The sequence below is a fragment of the Populus alba genome, chromosome 16, assembly GCF_005239225.2.
Source record: "Populus alba chromosome 16, ASM523922v2, whole genome shotgun sequence".
In the NCBI taxonomy this organism is placed as follows: domain Eukaryota; kingdom Viridiplantae; phylum Streptophyta; class Magnoliopsida; order Malpighiales; family Salicaceae; genus Populus; species Populus alba.
In genome coordinates, this window is record NC_133299.1 from 4856352 (window position 1) to 4875516 (window position 19165).

Sequence of the window (19165 nt, forward strand, 5' to 3'; positions counted from 1 at the left end):
TATCCGTCAATATATGGCACCTAGCTATTGAAACTAACCACCCTGTGCTCAAAGCTATGTTTAAAAGCTGGTTTTCTCGCATTGTTACTTGAAAAATAAATCATATAATCACCTAGAACTTATAGTAAATAGATCTTAACTTTGAGAAAGGTAATTATAATCCACACCAATCACACACTCTCTCTTTCCAGGTCACTTGTATCGAACTTGTGCGTTGGAGTTTCTTGTAGTTTATTCCTTGAAGTCTCTGATTATTTTTTATTTTATTGTTTTACAATTTAATTAAAAAACTCTGTCATCAATCTCTTTAGTTATATATTCAATGTCATTCTTATTATCCACATGTATCTTTTAAGGTACACGATTATAAAGGTATTTGAGACAAAGTTTTAATTGAAGTTTTAAAAAAAATTGATTTTTTTTTGTTTAAAATTATTTTTTATTTTATTATTTTAGATTGTTTTGATACATCGGTATCAAAATTATTTTTTTAAAATATTATTTGAATATATTTCTAATAAAACATACTTTAAAAAAACAATCGTTATTGCTGATTATAATACCTTCTATTTTTTCAAATAACCATAAGTTAATTTTCTTTTCAAAACATAATAGAATCTAAAGTTGGTGTTTCATGAAATATGATAAAAGGGGGCAAAAGGAACTCTTTTAAATTGATTTTTAGTGATTATAATTTTATATTTTTATTGCCAATTTGCTAGTAGGTTTATGATGTAAGCGAACTGTACATCTAAATTGAAAAGGCATAGGAAATAGTAACATAAGATGACATGTTGAACATCATTTATTATGATTTAACAACTTTTAAAACAAGGATCACGTTAATAGAAAAATATTATTAAACATAGGGATAATATTGAAACATAACATAGTAGAGGGACTAAGCTGGGGAAACTTGTATAGTTGAAGGCTCAAACACAATCATTTATCTTGTAACGTACTTATATCTCATTATTATTTTTTATATTACTTTTTTGTCTCTGCCAACAAACTCCTTCCATGGAGTCTGTCATGTTCTGACAATTTACCCTCCGAATTTATTTCTTTTACTTTTCTAACCATCATTTTGATTTTTTTTTTCACTTTAAAAGTGTTTTTCTTTAAATAAAATTTTTTAATATTTTTTTATTTTAAATTAATATTTATTTTTATATTATTTTGATGTAGTGATATCAAAAATAGTTTTTTAAAAAATAAAAAATATATTATTTTAATATATTTTTAAGTGAAAAGTATTTTAAAATGCAATCACAATCATATTATTAAAAATATGTATTTTGTTTTTATTTTATGGATTTTTTTTTCATTTAAATCTACCGGGCAATTATCAATAATGATGATTTTAAAATTCAAATGACGAGCTTGACACTTTAATCATGTTTGTCTGTTTATTGTTGTGGGATTAATGAATATCTTGATTTCTGGTTGGTATATATCATCATGGTTCTTTGTAATAATTCTTATTTTTTTATAATAATTATTAATGTGTGTTATTGTTATGCTGTGTTTTTTAAAATAAAAACATATTAAAATATTTTAAAATATATATATTTTATTTTTATACCAACATATTAAAATTATATAAAAATATTTAAGAAAATATTTTAAAAAATAAATTATAATAAAAATAAATACTCAATATAATAAAATTCCAACTCCAAAATTAATTATCAAAAACAAAAGTTCAACCACGTATTAGTTTCTTTTCTTTGCTTGTTTTAGGATTTAAACTACAGCTATGTTTTTCATTCGGTGTGATCTCAAAAGGTTTTCAATTCAATTATCTTTCATTTGGAATGGTAAGTATATATTGTAATAGTTTAAAAAATAAAATAAACCATAATAAATTTAATATTGTTTAGAATTTTGGTTTGTTCCAGTTTAAAAAACATAACAAATCAGAATAAATTGTCAATTCCGACTGGAACATTTCAGTTCCATTCCAGCCATATATATATATATATCAAGAAATATTGTATAGTTTTAATGTATTAAATATATTTTTTAATTTGACCATTTGATTAAGCTATATTTTACATTGAATCTCATTACATGTTTTTATATCCCAAGTTAAAATTGTAGGGTAATCGAAGTTTATAAAGGTTTTATGAGATTGTCGATGATATTTTTATAATTTTATTTAAATTCATAATTTTTTTTTTGGAATGTTATTTTCCTGTGTCATTTCTTTTTATATTAGATCCTTTTCATTGTCATCATTCAACAATAAATTTATTGAAAATTAAATTTTATAATTTGTTTTTATTTCTTTATTTGAAGTTATTATGATATCATGATACAAGTTATGAATTTAAAAAATTAACTCAGACCGACCTAAATAGATTAAATATATTAACATTTTAGTATGTTTTTTTTAGATATCTTATCTTAATTTTTTTAGACAAGCTATATTTTTACAAGTTATTTATATTATCATTGGACTCATCAAGTCGATCAGATCATATCAATTTAACTTCCACTTTTTTTATGTGTGTAACGCCAGCCGGAATGGTATAGATAATCTTGGTAAAATCATGAATTACATATCAAGATATTAGATTTGATTCAAAATTTTCTAAGTTTTATTAACCAATACATGTTTTAAAATAATTTAATTGGTAATTATTAAATATATTGGTTTACCTTAATAAATCTCCACACACCAAAATTAAAGAGACTTAATTTTGAATCAAAATTTTCTAATGTTTGGGAGTGCTTTTGAAAAGCACTCCTAAAAAAATTTAAAATTTTTTTTACTTTAAATTAATATGTTTTTGATGTGGTGATCTCAAAAATATTTTTTTAAAAATAAAAAAACATTATTGGCATGCTTTTTCAAGTGAAAAAGCACTTTGAAAAACAACAACAACCACACTCCCAAACACAGATTTTATCTGAACAAAAAGCTCTTTCAAACAAAAGCAATTCACAAAAATTATAATTAATAATAATTATTACAACAATAATTATAATAAAAGTAAATCACAAACACTTATTCACAAATTAATAAACCATCACTGATTTATGGTTTTTTAAATTATACCGTGTTCTAATTGGGTCAATTTTAGATTTTACAGGTTTATATTATTTGTTTATAAAAAATGCTTCGAATTCATATCCCAGTGGATCGCAGGCAACGAAAATAGTTATATATTATTTTTCAATTTGACTTCTAATATACTCTTTCATCACACTTAATTCCTGCGAACCAATCAGATATTTTTTTAAAACTTTTATATTCCAACTATTTTCTGACATTACCAACATTTAAACAGTAACCAAACACAGCCTCGCCTTGAAATGATCGCACACGCAAGGTCCACTCAAGCGAAACTCATCAAAACCGTTTAAATAATGGGTCCCACATAAATTTCGCGGTTGAGATGTACCTTTACATTACACTCGAACCCATCACAGAGGAGAGGAGCCAAGTCGCCAACAGATCAGAACATTCCGGCGGGAAATCGAGCGGGAATATAAAAAGAAACAAAACCTCTCACTTCCCCTCGTTTTCACTCTCTCTCAACCCACTCTGCACACGAAATTGAAAGCTAAAAATGGGAAGGAAGGGAAAGAAACCTAGGGTTTCTCGTGAAGAAGAAGAAGAAATTGAATCCGAAGTAGAAGGGGAACATCAAGAGAATATGAACCAATCCTCTGCAAATGAGAAGAGTCTCTATGAGGTATTTGAACATTTATATTTTGTTTCATTGTCTTATTTAGTTAGTTTGTTTGTTTTACATGCTTTTAATGATGTTTCGGGCTTAAATTTGAAATGAGATTAATGGGTTTTTGTTATTTGTTTAAATTGTTTTCTTTTTGAGCTTTGATTGCAGTTTAGCTCAGATTCTATTGAATGTTTTTATACCTGTAAATGGGAAATTAGGGTTTCTTGTTTTTTCTGCAACTTTGTTCATTGAATAACTTGCAAAGGGCATGATGACAAATGCTGAATCTGTGAAATTGTGGTATATAAATCTAATTGGGGAATAGGTTCAAGAACATGAGAAAGCATTGTTAATCTTACTGAATTGTTCCATTAATATGATTTCTCTATGGTCTTTTAGGAAATTAAGTGAGGGTTTGCAATCAGCATACAAAATAGCGAAAGAGATTTCGCTTTCGATGTTGGTATACTTGTATAGATATTGTTTATTTATTTGAAGTTTATATGTTTTGAGTAGAATAATCGATTGTGCTAAGAATATATTCGAGTACTTTAAGTAGGTTGCAGTGAGTATTTTTTTGTCGGGCATGGTGCAGATGGTAGATTGAACCTGTCCCTCTAGTTCTAGCATGTGGTAAGCAGGTGACTCCATGGAAAAATTATGCATTCTTGGTACTTCTGTTTGCTTTCACCTTTTGGCTCTATGTCTGCCTTTGGTGCATTGTTCATGAGTTAAGCGCTCTCTGTACTTCTGTTTCTTATCTTGTCCGAGTTCTGACCCCTTCTTGTCTTGCTTTGCTTTGTGATGCGATTTACTTTGCAATTTGTAATGAAGTGAGCTAACAAAATGGCAACCCACTTGCTGTAGGTTCTCGGTGTTGCGAAGACAGCATCTCAACAGGAAATAAAGAAAGCATACTATAAGTTGGCGTTGCGACTCCATCCTGATAAAAATCCGGGTGATGAGGTAATTTGTTTGGATTCCTATTTTTCTTATTGGCGTCTTTGTTTTAGTGCTAATTGTTTATGACGTGTGATTTTGTCTTATAATAGGAAGCTAAGGAGAAATTTCAGCAATTGCAAAAGGTGATATCGATTCTTGGTGATGAGGAAAAAAAGGCGGTCTATGATCAAACTGGCTGTGTTGATGATACAGTAAGTGCTTCTGTTTTAGCTATTTTTATCTGGATTAACGAGTCCAGGATTACTGGATGTTCTCAGGCTACTAAAATTTGCTGTATATGCCTTCTAGTATCTGACTTGGAAGGCAAAGACAGTTTGCCATCCATTGCTAAAAACTTGCAGTCGCAGAGAGCAATGATGTGCCGGTTTTAATTTTCTTCTTATTATTGTGAAAAGGAACAAAAATTAATTCATTCCATTACTATGAAAAGAAAAATGAATGATTTGGGTTCTTGGGGAATTGAAATGTTCTCTTTTCATCCGGCATTGTGAACCTCATTGCTGCTTTTCTTGTTGGTCAGGATCTTGCAGGGGACGTTGTTCAGAATTTGAAGGATTTTTTCAGAACTTTTTACAAAAAGGTCATAATATCTGGTCCTGCATGTTTCCTGTTTTCATGTACTATTATTTTGGCTTTCCATTAGCTTGAGTTGACACTGGACTTCAAAGTCAGGTCACTGAAGCTGATATTGAAGAGTTTGAAGCAAACTACAGGGGTTCTGATTCTGAGAAAAAGGATTTGATTGAACTCTACAAGGAGTGCAAGGGTAACATGAGCAGGTAATTAGTTCCAGGCTTTTCTCCCAGGTTTCCTAGTTTGAATTGAACTTCCTTTTTCCAGACTTTATAGTTTGACACGGAACATTTTCAGGCTCTTCTGTTCAATGCTTTGCTCTGATCCTAAGCTTGATTCACACCGATTCATGGACATTCTGGATGAGGCAATAGCTGCAGGTAAAAGTGGCTCTAAACTCTCTAAGATATGTTGTCAGCAAATGTTCCATCTGTACATTTCAACAGGTTAAAACTTTTTGAACTCTTTACCATACCTTTTCATGAAATATGAGAAGCTGAGAGCCTGAGACAACATGGCTGGTTAGCTTTTGTGACACCGTTTTCTTTTTATTTGCTTTCTTTTATAGGAGAAGTGAAGAGAACCAAAGCTTACCAGAAATGGGCAAAACGAGTGTCTGAAACAAAACCGCCTACCAACCCTTTAAAAAGGAGGGTGAAGTGAGTATTCTAGGATAGGGTTTTTTCTTCATATTTTAGCAAGTTCTTATTTATGACGCTATTATGTTTTTATCTTTTGCAGGTCCAAAAAGGAGCCAGAAGCAGACCTATTTGCAATCATATCTGAGCGCCAAAGCAAGAGGAAGAACCAGGTGAATTCCTTTCTCTCGTCTCTGGAGTCCAAATATGGTGGGAGCAATTCAACTTCAGAACCTACTGAAGAAGAATTTGAAGCAATACAGGAGAAAATAGAAAGCCGCCGTAAGGGCTCCAAGAGGTCGAAGCAAAAGTAACTTAATTGGAATAATGTTCAAATCTAGAACTTGTTTTTGTACAAATTCTGCATAATGTGAGCCCCAGGTTCAAATGTCTTGTTTCTAGTTATTTCACTGAAAGGGATAGCTAGGCGTGTGCATCTGAGGTCTCCTCCTTAAACCATTCCGGACGCACTGTTCCTTCAGGTTTTAACTGCAGAATCTAGATCCAGTCCAATGCCTTTTAACCCTTCAGGTTCCTCGGCCTCGGCCTCGCCCCTGTCTCCAGTGTTTTTGAAGAAATCCAAAGTCACCTCCGGTCTCGGTCCCTGAGCGATGGCTCTTAGAGCCCTTAAGATGTGCTTCCGCCCCCTTGGGATTTTTGAACGGCGCTGAAGATGGCCCTAAAAAGAATAGTGGTTGCAGCTTTCAAGGCAATATTGTATGCGAAGCAATTGATCTGGATTTCATACTACACAGTCAACGAGTATTCGGCAATAGCTTCTTTTCCTGCTACGGTCAGGTTATTGTAAACCGTCGATGCATAATGAGACAAACTTGAACCTTGCGTGGGGCTTCTGCTAGGAAAATTGTCAAGCTTGAAAAAGAAAAAGAAAAAGAAAAAGAAAAAGAAAGGCTTTATTTAACTAGACTTTTATGCCCTCTCCTAGAATTTGACTTGATTTGTGCAAACCTTTGAGAAAATCGGTGATTTAAAGCCTATCTCATCAAATTTTAGGTTGAATTGAAAATGTTTTAGGTTAAATTAAAAAAAACATTGATTCTATACAATTTAGTTGACATTGATCCATAGCTAAACTAACTCATTACTTAGTTTATCTGGTTAATCTCAGATTAACTTTAATAATTTCTTAAAAAAAATAAAATACTATTATTTTAATAAGAATAATTGACCTCGTGACCTATTGACTTAATTTTTTATCTAAATCAATCTTGAACCAGCCCAATCCCGACCCGGTCTAACAACTTTGAATTGTGAGGTGGGTATGTGCTCGGGGGATAACTAGCAAGCAAAGCAAACATTTGGTACCCTTTGCCGCTGCTCAAGATGAAGGGTCCAATTTAATCATGCCCATATGCTGATTTAGATCTCGTTTGTTGCAGAAGGAAGCCATATCTTAGCTGATTCTTCGCACGAGGAACAAATTGAAAGTTTTTTCTCTTCCCTTTTCATATTTAGCAAGAAGATCACCATTCACGCTATATAGACATCATAACCTCATTGTTCGACACACAAGCTCATGTCATTTTCCTATCGGACATCAAGTTTTGGGGCCATTATTTTCCTAAATTAAAAGCAACTTCACACGCATTGCATCCTCTGGTCCACCGACCCGGCTACTCGCTCACTCAATCACGGAAGACCAAGCCACAAACTTGGCCTCCATTAAATATATTTGAGCCTACTCGCTTATTGGTTCTCACTTAGGGCCCAGCAAAAGCATTTCCAAACCCCATGATTATACCCGAAGGTGCATATGATAGATTATTTTATTGGTTTCAAAAAACAAAATTTTAAGACATTCATCATGTACCCTTAAAGACAAAAACCTACATCAATAACAGCGCAAATATCATGTAACTTTCTGGTTGGTGATTGGACATTTTTTCTTTTTAAAAGGGTTTTTTTGAAGGAATTTGATTTTTTAATTTTTAATTATTTTTTATGTGTTTTTAAATTATTTTGATATATGATGTTAAAAATAAATTTAAAAAATAAAAAAATTATTTCAATATATTTTTAAATAAAAAACACATTGAAAAACCAACCATATTATCAAGCTTCATCTCCAAAAACAAAACCAGCTTCATACTATAAAATAAAAAGAAGATATCTTTTGTTCTAAAATCAAGCTGTAAGGATGGTGACTTCACAACTGAATGCCAGGAAATATTCCGCTGCGGCATAAGTGATCTTCCATGAACCTGTAAATGAAAGCAAAGCCCTTTCCTTTTTCTTTGATCTACCATACCTGTCATTGATGATGCCCTTGTTATTATTCTATTTCTCTCTTCCATTTTTCTATTTGGTAGATAGATAAACAACTACCATATAAGTACAACTATATATATATATATATATATATATATATATATATCTATTACATAAATGTGCTCCACATTACTTGAGTGTGCCTGTGACTCTGTGTCCCTTCACCCCCACCTCTCCAACCCCTTCTTCCTCTGCTTTTGGTAAGTCATCAAGTCTTTAATTTAATTGACTTGTCCTTCTTTCTTTCCACTCTTTATTTCAATCATAATTGTGGAATGTAGCTTTACTCAACTCTATTGTCTCTTTTACCTATAAGGCCCATGAAACTCACTGGCCATGGTTGCTTCAATAGTGTCTCTATTCCCATCTTTTTAGCATCGATTTCACTCATCTAGAGACCAATTAATACTGTCTGTACTACCACTAGCTGCTAGTATTGGCCTTTTTTTCTTCGAAGCTTGCATCGTTTTTCTTCTCCTGCGAGGTAAAAGTCTTATCATAGAACTTAGCCAGAAGACCCCAAGATTTCTTTCTGTGTTAGAATTTGTAAAATTTGCTTCCAATTCAGCCACGACTCATTTATGCTGTGTGGCTTTTTGTTGCAGGTTCTCATGGAGGCAGATACCGGTGAAGTGAAGTCAAAGATGGAAGATTATGAAGTTATAGAGCAGATTGGAAGGGGAGCTTTTGGTTCTGCTTTCCTTGTTCTTCATAAAACCGAGAAAAAAAAGTTAGAAGTTTATTTTGCTTGTAAATTTTGTTTCTTTTCTTTATTTCTATGGATCTTTTGCATATAACTAGGCAACCCACTTGATTAATTCAATCGAATTTTCACTGGTGTACTAGTATCCAAAAGATTGGTTCCCGGTATTGAATGATCGAAGGATATGAACTGTTTTTGTTTTGTTTTGTTTTGTTTTTTTATTTTTTTATTATTGATTATGTTAATTTGATTTCAATTATAAACACAAATTTTTTGATCGAAATTGTGAGTTTGGCTTCACAGGGGTAGGTAATGGTTGTGCCGGCACGATCCTTTGTCTTCAAAAAGTCATTGTCTTTGGTCTAAATAGCTGATTTTTGAGGTTCTTTTTTTGCTTTTTGGTAGGTATGTGTTGAAGAAGATTCGGTTGGCCAAGCAGACGGAGAAGTTTAAGCGCACAGCTCATCAGGAGGTGACCTTCACTCTTTTATAATAATCTTTTTTTTTTTTTTCATATGGGAAATTGAAACTTTTTTTTATAAAAATGTTAATAAGGAATGGACTTTTTAGATATTTTCATGTTATTGCTTAAGAAATTTGTTGCAATTAGTCATTTGATTCATTTTACTCATCAGGAGCCTAGAAAACTAACCAGGATATTTATATTGTTCTGATCTCATTTGTCATCATATCTACTTTAATCAACTTAATCATGACAGGTTGTTAGAAGTACATGTATTTTTTGTATAACCTTGTGAACAATTTTTTAATGTTGCCCCCTTTCCTTTGCACTAGTTGCTGTTTTGGAAATACTAATCAAATTGTAAAATACTTTTTCACCTAGGAATTTTTCAATAGTTCAATGATGATGATGATTATTATATAATCACAGCTCTTCATATTTTAATCAATGCATAAAAGACCAAAATCTTGGTTCATATGTTCTGCAGATGAATTTGATTGCGAAACTAAACAACCCTTACATTGTGGAGTACAAGGATTCTTGGGTCGACAAGGTAACCACATCATTTCTTAACGTTCTTCTGTACAATTTAATGGAAATTATTACCTTTGAGATTAACATCAACTCTGAAATGGTTTTCCATCTACATAAAAATGTTTATGTTTCTCTATGGTATGCAGGGAAACTGTGTATGCATAGTAACAGGCTACTGTGAAGGAGGAGACATGTAAGTTTATGTGAAAGCATGTATCACTATTGTAGATAGGATAAGAGATGTGTAATGTAAATATATTTCGGACCAGACACTTCTAAGATATGAGATCTTGATCTAGAAAGTTGATCAGTTAAACATTCACATCAGAAGATAATATATGAGTAAGGCTAAAAATTAAATACGTTGTCAGAATACTTCATGAGTGGCTAAATGAAAAGCTCTTTCCTTTTCTTTTCCTCCAACCAGGGCTGGGATTATAAAGAAAGCGAGAGGAATATTTTTTCCAGAGGAGGTAATCATTTAGGTTTTCATATGCTTCAAGTTTATCAATTATCACCTACACCTTATGAACATCATTCTCCTGTTTTGTTTCCCAGAAACTTTGCAAATGGCTGGCTCAGTTGTTGCTAGCTGTGGACTACTTGCATTCTAACCGTGTCCTTCACAGAGATCTAAAGGTATGCTTAACCTCACTCAAGAGATGAAGGAAAGCTTACAAATAGTTCTGTTGCTGACATAAACTCACTGATGACTTCATTCCAGTGTTCCAATGTTTTCCTTACAAAGGATAATGATATTCGCCTAGGTATGTGAGCCAAAAGAAATACTAGCCTGAAGGATTTTCTTTTTCATTGGGTTTGGATTTTATATCTTGGTTTCTTAGTGTATTTTGTGTGGCCTGAACAGGTGACTTTGGACTTGCAAAGCTGCTCAACACAGAGGACCTTGCTTCTTCGGTATGGACTTGAATGCATTCCAGTATATTACTGGTTTACTTTTTTTAACGTGTCAATTGAAATTATGCCCCTGATTTTGAACTGTTACAACTTTTCCTCTCAAAATCTTAATGTATTTAACGCCGGCAGTTCAGAAGTTTGTGGTACCATTTAGTGTCTCAGTATGTTCAGATTCAAAATCCTAAGAGCTGATGTTTGAACTGCTTATCTTAAAAGGTTCTTTTAATCTTTCTGTTTCTATGCCTTCACATGTCGCATAGGTAGTTGGCACTCCTAATTACATGTGTCCTGAGCTCCTAGCAGATATACCTTATGGCTACAAATCTGACATATGGTCCCTTGGTAAGAAATCTGACAGCATGGTTTTGAATTCATCAAATTTACTGCTTCACTGGCAATAACATCTTTCTGCTGTTCCAGGATGCTGTATGTTTGAAATTGCAGCACATCAACCAGCATTTAGAGCTTCTGTAAGTACAAGCCTGAGCTAATGTATGTATGTGCATATGTGTGAGAATGCAGTATCACTATAATTTGGTTACCAGTAAAGCTCCTACAGTTTATTTCTTATGAACTTCAAAGTAAGATAAATCAATATTTACTTGAACAGGATATGGCTGGACTCATCAACAAAATAAACAGATCCACCATCTCTCCTCTTCCAATTGTGTATTCGTCCTCTCTGTAAGGGCCGTTCCCAAATTTATCACGATTCCATTTATCTACTATTAACACTGATAACAATAGGCATGCAATATTTTTTTTTCCTCGTGTAAATCCATGAGTTTAGTGGTCTGAATGTATGAGATGAGTTCCCTTGGTCCAAATATATGATATGAGTTCCATGCTGCAGGAAACAAATTATTAAGAGCATGCTGAGGAAGAACCCAGAACACAGACCAACAGTGAGTTTGATCTAAGTTTGTATTCTATTATTTTTACCACCACCATCCATTCTTATCCCTGTACCTTTAACATAACAGGCAGCAGAATTATTGAGGCATCCACATTTGCAACCACAACTCCTTCGGTGTCGCAATGCATCGTCAGTTTTCCTTCCATTACATTCCATAAACAACTCAAAGGAGAAAACAAGAAGAAAATCATTGCCTGCTAAACTTAGTGCTGGAAAAGACAGCAGTGACAAGGAAGTTGGTGCGTCAAAGAGGAAAGAAAATGAACATCCATTTGAGATAAACATGGAAGCACATCGAAGCAATTCACATCAGATTGACAAGCCAAGATCAATGTCTAGCACAGACGATAGCCTTGGAAATAAGACAGTTGATCCTACTAGCTGTTCAGTGGAAGTATCTGATGGTCCAAAAGACAGCTCCACTGATTCTGAAACAAGTGTTTGCAATGGAGAGAAGCAAGCAGATTGTAGCAGTCCACCCCAAAAGGATGGCACTGAAATCGAGTCTACCTCTGAGAGCATTCCAAATTCTCAGCATAAAGAAGAACCCAGTGCTGTGCATTTTCAAAATTTGCAAGAGGTTGATGCCAAAATAGTGGCCACAAAGGATCAAGCAGCATTTTGCGGTGGACAAATTCCTGAAGAAGTTCAAACAGAGGGGCAGGGTGATACAATAGATGAAACTGGGAAACCGGAAATTCCTAGCCTAAGTTGTGCTAATCATGATGCTTCCTCTGATGATAAAAGCCTCCCATCAGCTGTAAACGAACCTTCTGCAGAGGCACAATGTTGTTCACAGAAACCAGAAAGACCCGATGTATACACAGAAAGTGCTCATACAGACTACTTGTCATCTGAAAGTAATGATGTGCTTCCATGTAAAAATAAAATACGAGCAAAACCAGAAAACGACAATTGCTCCACGGAGACGGAGAAAGATGATATTCATGCGATGAGTAATGCACAATTGCTGAGGACACTTGCTGCACTAACTGGAGAGGAAACCAAGAGAGAGTGGGAGAATCCAAGTCAACAAAGAGCTGATGCTTTAGAGTCTTTGCTAGAGCTATGTGCACGGCTACTTAAACAAGAAAAAATTGACGAGCTTGCTGGTGTGCTAAAGCCATTCGGAGAAGAAATGGTCTCATCCAGAGAAACAGCAATCTGGTTGACAAAAAGCCTAATGTCTAAAAAAAAAATTAATGGAGGGACCTGATACATGAGGTGATTCCAACTAATTTATTCATTGCTGGGAGAAAAGGTATCGACTTAATTGTGCTTGACGTATAATGTGTTTTTCCAGAGTGGTATTGAAGAGCATAATTGCTGATTGTTCATAATTGCTGGCTTTAATGGAAATAAACTCCTCTTACGAGGGGAAAAAAACATATTTTACAATTTTGTAGAACCATGTTGTGAAGTGGGTCGGAAGGCATCAAAAGGCTAATCCTAAATTTATGCAGATGCTCAAACGCAAGTTGCCTTTGTGTCTAGTATTTGCTGAAGAACACATCGTCTTTTAAGCAGTCAAATGGATGAGTGATCTGCACGCCCATGTATGTTGACGGACCTTTGAATTTTGATATGAAAGATAATTCAACGAGCCTTTGAACAAAACGTTTTCCTCTAAAATGAATACTTTATTGCCACCCAAATGGAGCAGGGCTGTTGTTTTGTTCCTTTTGCCAATAAATGAATGGATTATTCTTTCTGCAAATTGAAAGAAAATCCTTTATTGCAACGCATCAATCACAACTAGCATACAGAAATGGAACCAAAAAAAGAAAATAAAGAAAAGATCTGTAAAGAATCGATCAAATTATACAAACAAACAGAATAATCTTTAACCACCCTTGTTACATAAATCAATCATTTTTCCCATCCTCTCCTTTAAAGACACCCTTGTTTGTTCACATTCTTTCCTTGATGTATATCCATTTTTCTCCAGCTTGAATGAGCTCACTGGAAATAATAGGCAAAGAATGACACAAGGGAAGCCCCAATCAAGGATCCAACAACAGGCAAGGTTGCGGATGCCCCGCTGGTAGGGGAGGGAGCCGGTGCTGAGACTTCATCAGCTGCCAAGGCTGCACTCATGGAGGCAGCAACGACGAGGACAGCACAGGAGATCTTCTTCAATCCCATGACGCAAAAGAGTGATATTAGCTGCCTCGACCTGCCTTGGTGATGAAGAAAGGGTTCTGATTCTTTATTGCTTGATGTTTTTTCTTAAAAAGCTTTATGCACCACTGAATGGTATCAAATGGTGGCGAATGAGTATTTATAAGGAGCATTGAGGTTATTTTAAGGAAGAAATCGGTTAATGTTAGTTTTGCAAGGACTGGTTTCGCATGTTGTAAGGATTGACAAGGTAGCTGGCAGGCTCAGTGTGATGTCTCCTTGTAATACATTTGCGGCAAAGAAAATTTTGGCTATAAATTGGCCGGTCTTTAAGCACAAATTATCGAGAATTCATAGACTTGTTTTTCCTGGGAAACATGCCATGAGTCGTTCGCAGAAAACCAAGACGCCTTAACTATTTTTTTATTAGAGATTTTAATTAGGAACGCAAATGAGCGTAGTCGTTCTTCTAAAAAATAAATAATACGATAATTTTAAATTATACTATCATTAGATTGGAGCTCTGCTTACTAAGGGCTTGGTTTAAATTCGTTGGTTGAGATTAATAAATGAATTTGAATACATTTTCAAAGCTTACTCTATAAAGAATCGAGTTTGAGTACAATTAAGCTTGGCTCGTTAAATCTGCTAAGACAACTTTGTTAGGCTCATAAGCATATTCGTTTGTTCATTACTCAATAAAACATTATTTATTCACTCTAACAAGTAACACCACCATTTACAAATATCCTTAAATAAATAAAATACTAACAAATAACATTAACACATTAAAGTCAAGTATGAGATCCAAAATAAAAAAAAACTACCAGCTTTAAACAGACTATATATTCATGTAAAAAATTGATTTTTTAAACTTAATTTAGAATTGGTATTTGGTTTTGGATTTCTTGAATCAAATCCTTAATTATTCATCAAATTTTAATATTTATGTAATTAAACTCCTGATTTAACCAAATTAACTCTTAAAAATTACAATTCGACTCCAAAATTTATTTTTTTCCAATTAAAATTTAAATTGAATTTAAAAATTATTTTTTTTTGCAATTAAATCCTCAGTAAATTCAATAAAACCTTAAGCAATTCTAATTAAATCCTTAAACATCTAGTTTTGAATTTCCCTCCTCAAATTGAATTTTCTTTCCCAATAAAGTCTTCATCAATTGAAAATATACTATCAAATTTCCCAATTTAGAATGTTTTGATCTTCCTCAACCATATTTTAATAATGTCTTTGGCGTTCTAAGATATTCTTCTTACTGATATGATTTCTTTGATTTTCTTTCAATATATTTTTTAATTTTTTGTATTTTCTCTTTTCTTTCTTTTTTTTTGGTTTATGCGAGGTTCTAAAAATAAGTAACAACATCTGGTATGATATCGTCAACCTTTTATTTTCTTTCCTTATTTTTTTTATTCATCTCGGTTTTCATGTTTGACCTTCTAATATTTCATAAAAGCCTTTCAATTTATTTTTTCTGTAGATTTGGTCATTTCTCTTTTGATTACTATTTGCTTTATTTAAAGATATTTATAAAATTTGAATTTTTCTTCAATTTATTCCCTTTTAATTTTTTATCTGTCAGATTTGATCCTAATTCTTTTGATTGTTATTTTTTTGCTTGCAAACATTAGAAATTGATAAAAAAAAAAAATTCTAATTTCATCTTTCAACATTAAATTGATTGAGAATTGAGCTTATTAATTGAGTTTGAGTCTATAATTTCATGAATTGCGAGTTTAGGAGATTAACCTTGGTTTTGAAAATTTGCCCAAGTTTACTTGGTTGTTTCTCCTCTTTTTAAACTCATGCTTTTTCAGTTTTATCATTCAATATTTTTTTAATTAGAGATTGGGCCCTGATATTTTTTTATTTGCTTCCTACAAGATTTTTCATTAATTTTGAAAATAATTGTTGTTATCTCATATCTTTTTAATTATTGTTCTTTGTTAAGTTTAACTTTGTTTAAGGAATTTTTGTTTTTGAATTAAATTAATTAATTAAATATAAGCAAGAGATGCTAACTTCATAATATTTTGCTTAGTTTGCTTTCCAGGTTGTTGCTCTAATGGCATGTACAATCTCTTTCAATGTCGTTGTGTAACCTTTTATAGTGGCGCTAGAACTGTCTCGGTGAGTTTTTTCTAGTTGTGGAGTGATGTTTATAGCATAGCAATGATGAGTCTCCAATTGATTTTTCTTTTTTTTTTCTTCAAAGTATGATATATTATCAACTTATTTTTTATAGTTAATTATTGATAATTCTCCCTATATTTCCTATTGATTTTTTTAAAATATATTATTAAATCAACTAAGCGTATTGAACCCAATCAAATGAATAATCTATATCTAAGATCTATTTTGCCATTTCAACCTAGCTCGGAATGTAGCTTGACCACCAATCTAGTTATATCTAAAATTCTTCATACTATATGTCCCCTAAATAATGCGTTAGCATGAAAATCCAGTGAATTGAGACTTGGTTGGCTAAGGTTTTTAATTAGACCACTCAAGTCATTTATTTAGTCAAACATAATAAAAATTGAAGTTGATTAAGGTCTTTTGTAATGGATGAACTCGAATCATAATTTGTATAAAATGTAAAAAAAAATAACATATATATTTTTTTACTTTTTAACTAATTAAAAAGGGAAAAAAATCTTAATCTGCGCGTCCACCAAGTGACCCACAAGGCAATCTATTAATCCAGGTTTCGGATTAGATTTGATAACGAGGGATCTGAGCTAGAATGTCAAGGGGAAGCCGCTATTTTAGTTAGGCTTAGTTTGTACCATTTGAGGCGATTTCAACTTGCACCATTTTTTTATATATATCTTTGCTCTTCTACAATGATAGTTTACCTGTTTCTTTTCCATGATTAACGCTATCAAAGCCGACATGCCACCTTCCTTTTCTTGACATATCAACTCACTCACCTAGATTTTATAAACCCAACTCAATCACTGGTAACATAGACACCATAAATTCCCCCAAAAAAAAGCCTTAAAAGAAAATGGAGAAATATTGATCTTTATTCGAGTGATTTTCTTTAGGAGTCGAAAGGGGTCCATTAAACTCAATCACACAACCTCAAATTCCATCAAAGGAATTTATTTACATTTGCCTCTGATAAATTCAGACACGAGATAACTACGGCTTAATTACTGGCTATGCCAACACATGAATTTCTTGTAAAACTCGATTAGAAGACAGAATTATTTCCCGTCTGTCTATGTCTCCATATGAAACTTGCCTGAGAGATGCTTGTTGATTGACCCGCTCTCCAAATGCAACGCCCACGCCACGGCTATTTAGCTGGCGATAGGGAGTTCCCACCCTGTCCAGACTCAAGAGAAGCAAGAAAAGAAAGAAGTGAAAAGGGATAGAGTCAAGAGAAAAAAATATATATTTTGCAGGGCCCAAATGACTACCCTGCACCTTAATGGTTCCCACAAGCCGTAACTAAAAAGGGATAATTAATTGGATCACAACATTTCACATAATATATGCATAAAAATTGTAAGAACATGTGACATGAACTATATAAGGACCCTCGTAAACTCCATAGTTTCATCATTCTTGTCCTTTGCCTCATCACACACATTAACCCCAACAATTACTTAATCCATTAACCCCCTTCTTAGTTCTCTTGTCTCTAAATTCTTGTGATCAAAGATAATGGCACGGTTTGGTGGTTCATTTACTCACGTTGTGATGGCCATGGTGGTCGTGGCATTGTTACGTGTTTGTGGAGTGATGGCACAGGACATTGCTCCAACACCAGCAATGGACACCGGAGCTGGGCTTGAGTTACCGCTTTCGATGGCTGTGATCTCTTCTTCTATGATATTCTCTCTTCTTGCTCTTATGTTGCATTAGTTTTGCCAGTCTTGGACTCTTGGGGATTCAGAGAGGAGATGCTTGGAGTGATATTTGTGGTTGTTGGGTTTGATTTTATTTTTGCATTCATCTGACATGGTTCTTGTTTATTTTCGAAATGTGATTGTAGCAATGTGATTGTTGTGGTTGAACATCATAAATAAAGCAATACGCTATCTGCTATTTTTAGAAACTAGATGCACTATTTGTTGTTAAGATTAATTTGGAGATGGAAAATCTGTGCTCACATGTAACCGGATTGATATGATCCTTCAAATGGAAGATGGCTTTGAAATAAAAATTCACAGCACATTTCTTTTAATTAATAGTTGTACAAATAAATCAATGAGAAATAAATTTTCATCACTCTCTTTCAGTTTTATTGTATTACACAACTCTATTTCATAAAAACAAATCAAATTTATAATTCTTAAGGGGTATTTAGAATTGAGGTGTATGATGTCCTTCTCACTTAAAAATACATTAAAAATATATTTTTTCAGATTGTTTATTTTATTTTTTATATTAGTATATTAAAACCATCAGAAAATATTAAAACAATGTTATTTTAATACTTTTTCAAATCAAAATCACTCTTAAAAAGAATTTAAAAATAGAAACAGAAGTTGTATTTGATAATTATACAATAATAATTTAAAAGATTGGAGGTGAAATCCATTTTGAAAGGCAAGTTTCGTACATAAGTCAAGCATACAATTCCATTGATAACCAAAGAATCAATTCAGACCTCAACTATATTAATTTGATATTTTTGGTAGGTATGTCTTCATCGCTGAATTTCATGGTGTGTGGTACCGTACTTTACACATTCGAGAAGCCTTAAGAAAAAAACAAGCTGAGAAATGTCAAATTTCAGACCTCGTGAGTTGGAAGATCTCAAATCTCTCCACTGGGCCACCTCTCAATGATCGAGAATCTTCAAATCTCCATGCACGAGTTTTCTTTTCTCTGTGAAATAGTGGGAAGACGATGGATTGTTTTGAATGGAACGTTTATGATTTTGAACAAGTATTTTCTTGAATATTTTATGATAAGATGTATGGCCAATTATGAAGAACAATGATATTGAATAAGCTGGGATAACTTTTTTTTATTATTATTAATATAATCCTTGGAGAATGTTTTTGATTGTGAAATCAATAAAAATAATCTAATCAAATTCACCAGTGATAAAAAGCACACAAAAGCTAAGCCCGCGCGTCTTACTTGAGAAAATAGAATTAAAACCCATCTTTCCTTTTTTTAAAAAAAAAAAAAAATCACTTTCAACGTAAAATGCTAAGAATTATGAATTATCACACAATCAAATATCCAACTAATTAATACCGTACAATGCGGTGTGATCTACATGCTATTCTAATCATAAATTTAAAAGTTTTTGGTTATTTAAGATATATTATAATTTTCCATATATAGATCATACTGAAAATTATTTTTAA

General features: G+C 32.8%; 2 protein-coding genes across 3 annotated transcripts; both read left to right on the top strand.

Annotated features, from left to right (window-relative positions):
• The first annotated feature begins 3408 nt into the window (after positions 1-3408).
• Positions 3409-6773, top strand: LOC118051937 (chaperone protein dnaJ 6). Its single transcript, XM_035062735.2, has 8 exons — positions 3409-3704; positions 4557-4655; positions 4742-4843; positions 5173-5232; positions 5325-5431; positions 5523-5605; positions 5794-5884; positions 5967-6773. The coding sequence occupies exons 1-8, from the start codon at positions 3579-3581 to the stop codon at positions 6175-6177; spliced, it is 879 nt and encodes a 292-aa protein (XP_034918626.1). The 5' UTR covers positions 3409-3578; the 3' UTR covers positions 6178-6773.
• A 1439-nt stretch (positions 6774-8212) lies between these two features.
• LOC118051930 (serine/threonine-protein kinase Nek6) lies at positions 8213-13094 on the top strand. Of its 2 annotated transcripts, none has more exons than XM_035062723.2 (14): positions 8213-8352; positions 8758-8882; positions 9261-9327; positions 9806-9871; positions 9999-10045; positions 10280-10325; positions 10411-10491; positions 10577-10619; positions 10721-10770; positions 11031-11112; positions 11191-11240; positions 11381-11454; positions 11624-11675; positions 11754-13094. In XM_035062723.2, exons 2-14 carry the CDS (start codon positions 8764-8766, stop codon positions 12900-12902), a joined length of 1926 nt encoding a protein of 641 aa, XP_034918614.1. In that variant the 5' UTR covers positions 8213-8352; positions 8758-8763; the 3' UTR covers positions 12903-13094. The 2 variants fall into 2 exon arrangements, with proteins under 2 accessions (XP_034918614.1, XP_034918604.1); XM_035062713.2 differs by lacking the exon at positions 8213-8352 and adding an exon at positions 8408-8636.
• Positions 13095-19165: the final 6071 nt, after the last annotated feature.

What these genes read in the sequence shown, in the direction of transcription:
- LOC118051937 (XM_035062735.2), top strand. Translation starts at nt 3,579, where the DNA reads ATGGGAAGGAAGGGAAAGAAACCTAGGGTTTCTCGTGAAGAAGAAGAA. An exon ending in CTGGCTGTGTTGATGATACA is followed by an intron (nt 4,844 to 5,172) that starts GTAAGTGCTTCT and finishes CTTGTTGGTCAG; the next exon opens with GATCTTGCAGGGGACGTTGT. An exon ending in GGATGAGGCAATAGCTGCAG is followed by an intron (nt 5,606 to 5,793) that starts GTAAAAGTGGCT and finishes TTTCTTTTATAG; the next exon opens with GAGAAGTGAAGAGAACCAAA.
- LOC118051930 (XM_035062723.2), top strand. Translation starts at nt 8,764, where the DNA reads ATGGAGGCAGATACCGGTGAAGTGAAGTCAAAGATGGAAGATTATGAA. An exon ending in AGCGCACAGCTCATCAGGAG is followed by an intron (nt 9,328 to 9,805) that starts GTGACCTTCACT and finishes TATGTTCTGCAG; the next exon opens with ATGAATTTGATTGCGAAACT. An exon ending in ACCCAGAACACAGACCAACA is followed by an intron (nt 11,676 to 11,753) that starts GTGAGTTTGATC and finishes TTAACATAACAG; the next exon opens with GCAGCAGAATTATTGAGGCA.